We start from the raw sequence: 11,414 nt of genomic DNA on the forward strand, positions 1-11,414 counted from the left end.
GCAGCCATTACGAACACAGGCTGTAAAACAGTGATCACTAAGGTCATTACAGAAAACATCAGACTGATACCTGTAAGGATTATTTGTGAGGATAACATCGAGGAGAGTAGCCTTTTCTTGGTGTTTGGAGTCATACCTTGAGGGATTGGTAATAATCTGAGAAAGAGTTAGGGAGTCCCAATGCTTTAGGACTTGGTCAGGTGGTTTAAGTATGTCCCAGTTTAGATCACCTAGCAGGACAAATTCAGACTTAGTGTAAGGAGCCAGCAGAGAGCTTAGGGCAGATAGGGTACAGGCCGGTGCTGATGGAGGACGATAGCACCCAGTCAACAAAGAGCTATTTGAAAGTTGAATGCTTAAAACCAGCAAATAAAATTGTTTGGGGACAGACTTGGTGGAGACAACAGAGCACTGAAGGTGATCCTTGGTAAAGATTGCCACTCCCCCACCTTTGGAAGATCTGTCTTGCCGTAAAGGTTATAACCAGAAAGGTTAACATCAGTATTCAAAACACTCTTCCTTAACCACGTCTTAGTAATGACCAACACATCTGGATTGGAGCTGTGAAGCCACACTTTCAATTGATACATTTTAGGAAATAAACTTCTAGTGTTAACGTACAGAAAACCCAGGCTTTTACGAGAGCAGAAATTCTTGAAACACTAATCAGAGCACAAGTCAGAATTGGGGCTAGAAACAGTAGATGGGCCAGGGTGTACATGCACATTTCCAGATATCATCAACAGTAATACAATCAAGGTACAACAGAGGACAGGGAGAACTCTGCAGTGCTGATTTATGACATTTGAATGTGCATTAGATTGTAACAAGATCATATTATACAGCAATTTCATCAGGTAATGCAGAGGAGGTGTACACAGAGGAGGTTATACACAGCCTGGAGGTGTGTTTTGGGTCATTGTCCTGTTGAAAAACAAATGATAGTCCCACTAAGTGCAAACCAGATGGGATGGCGTATTGCTGCAGAATGCAGTGACAGCCATGCTGGTTAAATGTGCCTTGAATTAAAAATAAATCACTGACAGTGTCACCAGCAAGCACCCCCACACCATCACACCTCCTCCTCCATGCTTCACGGTGGGAACCAAACATGTGGAGATCTTCCGTTTACCTACTCTGCGTCTCAAAAAGACACAGCGGTTGGAACCAAAAATCGCAAATTTGGACTCGTCAGACCAAAGGACAGATTTCCACCGGTCTAATGTCCATTTCTCGTGTTTCTTGGCCCAAGCAAGTCTCTTCTTCTTATTGGTGTCCTTTAGTAGTGGTTTCTTTACAGCAACCATGAAGGCCTGATTCACACAGTCTCCTCTGAACAGTTGATGTTGAGGTGTGTCTGTTACTCTGTGTAGCATTCATTTGGGCTGCAATCTGAGGTGCAGTTAATTGCCGATTTCTGAGGCTGGTAACTTATCCTCTGCAGCAGAGGTAACTCTGGGTCTTCCTTTCCTGTGGCGGTCCTCATTAGAGCCAGTTTCATCATAGTGCTTGATGGTTTTTGCGACTGCACTTGAAGAAACTTTCAAAGTTTTTAACATTTTCAGAATTCACTGACCTTCATGTCTTAAATTAATGATGGACTGTCATTTCTCTTTGCTTATTTGGGCTCCCAAGTAGCGCAGCTGTCTAAGGCACTGCATCTCTGCATCTCAGTGTTAGAGGCGTCACTACAGACCTTGGTTCGATTCCAGGCTGTATCACAACCGGCCTTGATTGGGAGTCCCATAGGGCGGCGCACAATTGGCCCAGAGTCGCCCGGGTTAGGGTTTGGCCGGGGTAGACCGTCATTGTAAATAAGATTTGTTCTTAACTGACTTGCCTAGTTAAATAAATAGTGCTATCTTCTATATACTAACACTACCTTGTCACAACACAGCTGATTGGCTCAAAGGAAATTCCACAAATTAACTTTTAACAAGGCACACCTGTTAATTGCAATGCATTCCAGATGATGACCTCATGAAGCTGGTTGTGAGAATGCCAAGAGTGTGCAAAGCTGGCGTCAAGGCAAAGGGTGGCTACTTTGAAGAATCTGAAATATAAAATATATTTTGATTGAACACTTTTTTAACATTTTTTTCTACGTGATTCCATATGTTTTATTTCATAGTTTTCATGTATAATGAAAACTATTTCACATGTATAATACATACTTGTACATCTGTGAAATAGGACAAGTATAAGCACCCACCAAAGAATAATTATTACACTTGTGTTGTTGAATGTTGATCCCAACTCCCGAGTCTGTCTCCTGATTCTATTCTGTCAGCATTCACTCGGTCATTCTGAAAGTTTTTCTCCTAATGCCAGAAATGCAAACGACGATGTGGTCGTCGATGGAGCTGCCCAAAAATGTTTCCAGCCAACGGGAAAACCAGAACCTCTTCAATTTGAGCCAGATTGACAGCGCTCTGACCCAATGAGAATGGGGCGGGGGGGGGCACCAAGAGTGGCCAATCATATTCAGGGTCGGCTGGTGCAGAGATATGTCCCCCCCATGCCCCTCCCTTGGCAATTTCACCAATGATTGTGATATTATTCTCTCTTTCTCCTCTCTCCTCTCTCTCCAGCTGACAGATTTCGGCCTAGCCAGGGTTTACCACAGCATTTCCAAAGCGAACAGGAACGACACGGGAGAGGACGGCGGAACATTAAGTTACATGCCACCAGAGGCTTTTGACATGACATACAAGCCCACCCACGCCTCGGATATCTACAGGTAAGTATACACCATTGATACAATTGACATTTCACTGTTTCTCAAGGCATCATTCAGGATAATAAAACAGTTTACAGCAGGTATAGAACGTGCAGCGAAATGCTTGTGAACTGAATGGATACATATAGTGCCTTCAGAAAGTTTTCACACTCGTAGATTTTTTTCCACATTATGTTGTGTTACAGCCTTAAAATGGACTACATTGAGATTTTGTGTCACTGGCCTACACACAAAGTGGAATTATGTTTTTCAAAAGGTTTACAAATTCATAAAAAATGAAAAGCTGAAATGTCTTGAGTCAAGAAGTATTCAACCCCTTTGTTATGGCAAGCCTAAATAAGTTCAGGAGTAAAAATTAGCTTACAAAGTCATATAAGTCATACACTGTGAGTGAGTGTTTTAAAATAATTTTTGGATGACTACCTCATCTGTTAATTAAACTTTGGATGGTGTATGAACACACCCAGTCACTACAAAGATACAGGCATCCTTCCTAACTCGGGGAGGAAGGAAACCGCTCAGGGATTTCACCATGAGGTCAATGGTGATTTATAAAACAGGTACAGAGTTTAATGGGAAAGGGGGATCCCTAGTCAGTTGCATTCAACCAAAATGTGTCTTTCGCATTTAACCCAACCCCTCTGAATCAGAGAGGTGCGGGGGGCTGCCTTAATCGACGTCCATGTTATAGGTGCCCAGGGAGCAGTTGTTGTGGGAGTTAACTGCATTGCTCAAGAGCAGAACGACAGTATTTTCCACCTTGCCAGCTTGGGATTCGAACAAGCAACCGCTATGCTACCTGCCGCTCTTCAATGGCTGTAATAAGAGAACTGAGGAGGGATCAAGAACATTGTTGTTACTCCACAATACTAATCTAATTGACTGAGTGAAAAGAAGGAAGCCTATACAATATTCCAAAACATGCATCCTGTTTGCAACAAGGCACTAAAGTAATACTGCAATAAATGTGGCAAAGCAATTCACTTTTTGTCCTGAATACAAAGTGTTATGTTTGCGGTGTTAGGTTCTAAATAAACAGATTAAAACTCACGGATTCTTAATAAAGCTCAAACCAAGTTTATTCACGCACTGGGTCATATACAGTCTTATACAGCTGCATAAGAGAAAGACATATTTCCACCAGTGGCATTATGTATATCCCAATTTGGGTGGAGTCTCCTCCTTCTGCCTAAACATTACATCTTTATTGCATGTCAGGAAGTTAAGTAATGCGGGCAATAAACTGTTCCTTCTCCCTTAATCTGACCTGATCTCGGCCCCCTTCCTCACTAAACCACATCTCTCCATGCTTATCAGTGCCTGTAAACATATGATTGCCTTTCCTTTACTCAGCACATTCTAAGCTTAATTGCCTCCACTATATACATTCCTCCTACAGATAACCATTAACTTCTGGTGTAGAAACCAGACTATGGCACTCAATATTCCAATAGGATACCTGATAATTAACAATATTTCAAGTTTAGAGTCAGAACTCATCAGGGGCAAATACAATACAACACATTACTGAATACCACTCTCCATATTTTCAAGCATAGTGGTGACTGCATCATGTTATGGATATGCTTGTAATCGTTAAGGACTGGTGAGTTTCAGGATAAAAAAACCTGAAATTGAGCTAAGCACAGGCAAAATCCGATAGGAAAACCTGTTTCAGCCTGCTTCCACCAGACACTGGGAGATGAATTAATCTTTCAGCAGGACAATAACCTAAAACACAGGGCCAAATATACACTGGAGTTGCTTACCAAGAAGACAGTGAATGTTCCTGAGTGGCCGAGTTACAGTTTTGACTTCAATCTGCTTGAAAATCTATGGCAAGACCTGAAAATAGCTGTCTCGCAATGATCAACAACCAATTTGACACAGCTTGAAGAATTTGGAAATTAATAATGGGCAAATGTTACACAATCCAAATGTGTGGAAAGCTCTTAGAGACTTACCCAGAAAGACTCACAGTTATAATCGCTGCCAAAGGTGATTCTAAAATGTATTGACTCAGGGTCTTGAATACTTATCCAATCAAGATATTTTTGTTTTGAAAATTAATATTATTGTTGTGATTCCATTTTTTTACAAAGGTTAAGAATGTTTCTTCCAAGTTGACATTACAGAGTATTTTGTGTAGATCGTTGACAAGAAATGACAATTAAATCATTTTAATCCCACTTTGTAACTCAACAAAATGCGGAAAAAACTTTGTGATGGCACTGTAGTAGGAGAAAGATACGTTACATGGCTATCATGATGATTATTGTTCTCTTTCTAACAGCTATGGCATACTCCTGTGGTCCATCATCACAGGCAAAGAGCCATATCCTAGTGAGTGACTAGTCCTAACACACAAACATAAATACATTTACCCATCAAAGATATACCCACTTCCCTCGAATTCACAACCCTCCCTCTCCTCCTCCTCCCCTCCCCCTAGACGCCCGGTCCAGTTTGGTGCGGTTCCGGATCCCACAGGGGGATAGACCCTCTCTGGATGCGTTGGACAGGGACCAGGTCGAAGGGCTGGGGGAACTGGTGGAGCTCATGGAGAGATGCTGGGATACAAAGCCCACCCTGAGACCCACATTCCTGCGTAAGACAAGAGCCTGGAGGGGAGTGGATATGTTACAAATAAAATTTGTGCAATATGTTATGATTTTTTTTTGTGCTTATGATCCCGAAGTACATCTTTAACCCATATTTTCTTGTGACCCATGGCTCTATTTTTTTGGTGTTCAGACTGCCTTGCTGTGACAGAGAAGATGTACGAGAAACACAAACAAGGGATAAATGATGCCGTCCATCAAGTGCAGAAAAAACTGGTACTGAAGATGACCCTGTCATTCGAAGCTTTCAGTACCGTAACAGTACTAGTCAACTTTATTAAACAACTATGTCTACCTCGCAATCTAACTCCCACCTCTGTCTGTCTGTCTGTCTGTCTGTCTGTCTGTCTGTCTGTCTGTCTGTCTGTCTGTCTCTCTCTCTCTCTCTAGGACTCAGAGAGTGATCAGAGTATTACATCCGCTGTTGCTGCCCTGCATATCTCACAGCCATCAGGTACAACCCTTTATAACTCGATACATTTGCCAAAAATCTTAAATTACCACTGCAGTTATCATTCATTTATTCATTCACCTTTCACAGGAATTCCAAAACACAAAGTGAAAATCTCTGATCGTGTAAAGAGTGAACCTCCCCCAACACAGGTATGTGATGTATGGTGAATTTGGCCTTTAACACTGGTCAGTTTTGAATTTTCCTCAGTAATGGTTATGGTTAGGATTGGGGGAGGGGACGCTGATCCTAAATCAGTACCTAGGGGAAAACTTCCCCCCGGAACCAGGTATGGGTCTAAAGTTAATAATTTGATATATTTTGCACCAGATGCTCAAATAGGAAAATGGAAAATTGGTTTCTGATAAATATAAATACAAATAAATAAATATTATACAAACATTACACAGGACCTATTTTCTTCTTCCTATATTCAAGGAAAAACATCTTGTGTATGAGAAAACAGAGTGGCCTACACAGAGTAACATGAGTCTACATTCTTATGTAACATGTAACATAACAGTTGTGACATGGTGGTGTTATGGGTATTGTTAGGTTCTAAATAGAGTAAAACACATGGGCGCTTAGTAAAGCTCAAACCAAGTTTATTCACCCACTGTGTCACACAGCTGCATAAGACCAAGACATATTCACACAAGCGCTGGTATTTAAACCTTTCTTCCTAACATCACTGAACAGCCAATACATCTCTGTTGCTAGACAGAACTTTAGTGATATCTGTTCTTCCTCACCTTATCTGACCTGACCTCAGCGACTTGTACCAGACTGTGGCCCTTTTCCTTTCCGTAGGATCCCTGATGTCTAACAATAGCATATTCGGACAGAATGTAAACGTTCTACATTCCCCTCAGTGACATGAATAAGGATATTTCATATTTTCAAGTTTCGAAGTCAGAACACATCTGTATAATCGACCAAAGGTAAAAAACTTGACTTCCTGTTCTTGTGTTTGCTACAGGAAACGGCTGGTAGTTTGACCTCAAAACAGAAATATAAAGGTATACGCAAGGAAGTTGTCGTGGGTGGTCGCCTGGTAACCAACAAGGGCTTGTCATGGGAGGTTATCTGGTAACCAATGAGGGAAACATTTCTGGCCCTTAATGTTTGAATCCAAAATGTATTATCCTTTCACAAGATTCTTGTGATTTTTTTGCCCCTCATAGAGTATCCATCCGTTCAGCACACACCCCTGCCAATGAGATGGCCAGATGCAGATCCGGTCACTTCTTCAACCAATCACAAACCAAAGATGTTCCCCCCTGTATCCAATCATGACTGCAAAACAACAGCTTCCCGCTCTGCATCTAATCAAAGTTCAGCAGTCAATTTTCAGGTACAGAGTCATGTTTCTGTATGGAAACGTGTTCCCAAAATAACCGTTATATAATAATAGAATAGTGAAGTGAACACTCTGCTGAATCATTGAAACCAATGTCATGACTAAAGCTCAGGTCATAGGCTACAATGTGACCAAGTACTAAACTTTAGACATAGGAGTTACCACAGCCATTCTCAGAGATACCTAACTCTACTGAGCTAGGCAAATCAGCTTTTATTTTTCGTGCACCTCATTTGTGGAACAATCTTCGAAATGTTCTTCTTTTCTTTCTGCTTACATTTTGTATTTACATTTTGATGTGTGTATTTTCTATACTTTATGTAATTTAAGGCTCATCTGTAAAGAGACCTTGGTCTCAGTATGACTCCCTGATAAAATAAATAAAAATGATAATATTTACTCTCTAATTTCTCCTTTCAGCGCCTGTGTTCCGCTCCAGTTACCCCATCCAATTATCCCACAGGTATTACTTTCAGTCTATTTACATTCTATGTGTCTATTGGTTAAAGGTAAAGTCCACCCAGTTACATATCGGTCTCCTTACCCTGGAAGCAGTGACTTCAGTGCCTTCAGAAAGTATTCAGACACCTTGACTTTTTCCACATTTTGTTACGTTACAGCCTTATTCTAAAATGTATTATTAAACAATCCTCAGCAATCTACAAACAGTACCCCATAATAACAAAGCGAAAACTGTTTTTTAGAAATTTCAGCAAATGTATTAAAAATAATAAACAGGAATAGCTTATTTACATAAGTATTCAGACCTTTGCTATGAGACTCGAAATTGAACTCCGGTGCATCCTGTTTCCATTGATCATCCTTGATGTTTCTAAAACTTGATTGGAGTCCAGCTGTGGTAATTTAAATTGATTGGTCATTATTTGGAAAGGCGCACACACCGGTCTATATAAGGTCCCACAGTTAACAGTGCATGTCAGAGCAAAATCCAAGCCACCAGGTCGAAGGAATTGTCTGTAGAGCTCCAAGACAGGATTGTCTTGAGGCACAGATCTGGGGAAGGGTACCAAAACATTTCTGCAGCATTGAAGGTCCCCAAGAACACAGTGGCCTCCATCATTCTTAAATGGAAGAAATTTGGAACCACCAAGGCTCTTCCAAGAGCTGGCCATCCGGCCAAACTGAGCAATCGGTGGAGAAGGGCCTTGGTCAGGAAGGTGACCAAGAACCCGACGGCCATTCTGACAGAGCTCTAGAGTTCCTCTGTGAAGATGGGAGAAACTTCCAGAAGGACAACCATCTCTGAAGCACTCCAGCAATAAAGCCTTTATGGTAGAGTGGCCAGACGGAAGCCACTCCTCAGTAAAAGGCACATGGCAGCCCGCTTTGAGTTTGCCAAAGGGTACCTAAAGACTCTCAGACTATGGGATACGAGATTCTCTGGTTTGATGAAACCAAGATTGAACTCTGGTCTGAATGCCACGTGTCATACCTGGAGGAAACCTGGCCCCATCCCTACGGTGAAGCATGGTGGTGGTAGCATCATGCTGTGGGGATGTTTTTCAGTTAGTCAGAATTGAGGGAAAGATGAACGAAGAAAAGTACAGAGAGATCCTTGATGAAAACCTGCTCCAGAGTGCTTAGGACCTCAGACTGGGGTGAAGGTTCACCTTCCAACAGGACAACGATCCTAAGCACACAGCCAAAACAACTCAGGAGTGGTTTCGAGACAAGTCTCTGAATGTCCTTGAGTGGCCCCTGCCAGAGCCCAGACTTGATCCCGTTCAAACATTTCTGGAGAGACCTTAAAATTGATGTGCAGCAACGCTCCCCATACAACCTGACAGAGCTTGGGAGGATCTCCAGATAAGAATGGGAGAAACTCCCCAAATACAGGTGTGCCAAGCTTGTAGCATCATACCCAAGAAGACTTGATGCTGTAATCACTGCCAAAGGTGCTTCAACAAAGTACTGAGTAAAGGGTCTGAATACTTATGTAAATGTGATATTTCCGTTTTTTATTTGTAATAAAAATGCTAACATTTCTAAAAACCTTTTTGCTTTGTCATTATGGGGTATTGTGTGTAGATTGAGGGAAAAAAACTATTTAATACATTTTTGAATAAGGCTGTAACGCAACGAAATGCGAAAAAAGTCAAGGGGTCTGAATTCTTTCTGAAGGCACTGCATGGACAACGTATGACAGGAATCCATGCTTTGGTTTAGTTTCTCTGGCACTGTTTACACGTGGTAACATTTTAGCATTTGTGGCACAAATACCATTCAAGTCATGAGACCGATATTAGTATTTTCCGCGCATTATGTTCAAATCATCTATAAGTTACTTTTTTGAGCTTCACTATCAATTTAGAATCTTTCGGGTGATTTGGAAATGATGCGAGAAAAATGCTAATATCGGTACCATGACTTGAATGGGATTTGTGACACAAATGCTAAAGCATTAGCATGTGGAAACAGTGCCAGGGAAACTAAACCAAAGCATGGATTGCTGTCATACCTTGTCCATAGACTGCTTGCAAGGTAAAGAAACCAATACGCCATTTTGTAATTTGGGTGAACCATCCCTTTAAGAGGTGTTTAAAATATCTGGCTTTTTCCCAAGTCTTTCCATGCTTCTAAGTGTCAGAAGGAAGCATTCCCTTTTTTTGAAGACTTTTCGAAAAGAAAGAAATGAGTGACAATTGAGATATAGCTGGGTGAATATCAAAAGTATTTCCTTTATTACTTGCCTCCTAAGCACGCATTGGAGGAGAAGGTCTGAGGGGAGAGACATGGGACCTTCTTTTCCAATGCTTATTGTGGATGACGTGAGGAATCAAGGACAGACTATTAAGATACACCCATAACCTCTTTCTCATCCAGGGGGATTCTCCATCAACATGAGCAATGTGGAAGGACTGCAGTTTGGTGACAATAACTACATGTTCATCGGGTCGCCACAACTCAGTAAACGCCACAGAAACCCCACAGCCCCATCTAGAGTTAACTACGCACCAGTGAAGCCAAGAAACCCTAAAGCTCCAGAGCCATGGTGAAGTCGCCAACACTCCCAGCCCTATGCCCGTGTACAAATCTCTGCCAGAGACCGAGGTTCACTCTTTGTCTCTCATCTTAACCTGTCAGCCCCTCTGTTTCTAGTCTGTCTGTAATAAAAACACAATATATTGAGATTCACTCTCCTTAAAAAAAAAAGAAACCATAAATGATAATTCTCTTTTTTTATTACTTCTTTGTAACATTTTGAATGATGAAATCCTGTGCAGCTAGAGAGCATGGATTGATCCATCTTTGTCCTTTTTATTCTGTTACATTTGCCCATGAGGGACTGGTCTGCACTGACGTCCTAAAGAAACTATCTTTAATATCTTTGCATTAAAAAAAGTTCTCAATTTGTTGAGCTTCAGGGAAGTCAGTAAAAAGCTCAGCTTTACGGAATGACCATCAGTGTTTTCATCTGTCCTACCACTAGAACAAGTCTATTTTTCCCTTTTATAATGTTTGTTGTGTTTTTGTAACCCTTATCCAAAGAGACAATAGAATTTATGAATAGATTGGCGTTCCAATGACATTGATATGACGTATGTATGGTTCATACAGTTGAAGTCAGAAGTTTACATACACTTCGGTTGTAGTCATTAAAACTTGTTTTTCAAATTTCTTGTTAACAAACTATAGTTTTGGCACATTGGTTAAGACATCTACTTTGTGCATGACACAAGTAATTTTTCCAACAATTGTTTACAGACAGATTATTTCACTTATAATTTACTATATCACAATTCCAGTGTGTCAGAAGTTTACATACACTAAGTTGACTGTGCCTTTAAACAGCTTGGAAAATCCCCAAAATTATGTCATGGCTTTAGAAGCTTCTGATAGGCTAATTGACATCATTTGAGTGAATTGGAGGTGTACCTGTAGATGTATTTCTAGGCCTAAAAAAAGTATCTATATCCACAGTAAAACGAGTCCTATATCGACATAACCTGAAAGGCCGCTCAGCAAGGAAGAAGCCACTGCTCCAAAACTGCCATAAAAAGCCAGACTACGGTTTGCAACTGCACATGGGGACAAAGATCATACTTTTTGGAGAAATATCCTCTGGTCTGATGAAACAAACATAGAACTGTTTGGCCATAATGACCATTGTTATATTTGGAGGAAAAAGGGGGAGGCTTGCAAGCCAAAGATCACCATCCCAACTGTGAAGCACAGGGGTGGGAGCATCATGTTGTGGGGGTGCTTTGCTGCAGGAGGGAC

At 41.2% G+C, this 11,414-nt stretch overlaps 1 protein-coding gene across 3 annotated transcripts in view; it reads left to right on the plus strand.

Moving 5' to 3' along the window:
• ripk3 (receptor-interacting serine-threonine kinase 3) overlaps window positions 1-10,593 on the plus strand; it is a 25,406-nt gene extending 14,813 nt beyond the window's left edge. For all 3 annotated transcript variants that reach the window (XM_014156394.2, XM_014156393.2, NM_001140473.1), the window contains 10 exons: window positions 2,592-2,740; window positions 5,034-5,083; window positions 5,193-5,348; window positions 5,495-5,577; window positions 5,752-5,815; window positions 5,903-5,964; window positions 6,792-6,831; window positions 6,997-7,166; window positions 7,593-7,635; window positions 10,017-10,593. In XM_014156394.2, the coding sequence (XP_014011869.1) occupies window positions 2,592-2,740; window positions 5,034-5,083; window positions 5,193-5,348; window positions 5,495-5,577; window positions 5,752-5,815; window positions 5,903-5,964; window positions 6,792-6,831; window positions 6,997-7,166; window positions 7,593-7,635; window positions 10,017-10,189 (990 nt within the window). In that variant the 3' untranslated portion in view covers window positions 10,190-10,593. The remainder of the gene's footprint in view (window positions 1-2,591; window positions 2,741-5,033; window positions 5,084-5,192; window positions 5,349-5,494; window positions 5,578-5,751; window positions 5,816-5,902; window positions 5,965-6,791; window positions 6,832-6,996; window positions 7,167-7,592; window positions 7,636-10,016) is intronic.
• The last annotated feature ends 821 nt before the right edge of the window (window positions 10,594-11,414 follow it).

This window comes from Salmo salar, chromosome ssa18 (genome assembly GCF_905237065.1).
Source record: "Salmo salar chromosome ssa18, Ssal_v3.1, whole genome shotgun sequence".
Lineage (NCBI taxonomy): Eukaryota > Metazoa > Chordata > Actinopteri > Salmoniformes > Salmonidae > Salmo > Salmo salar.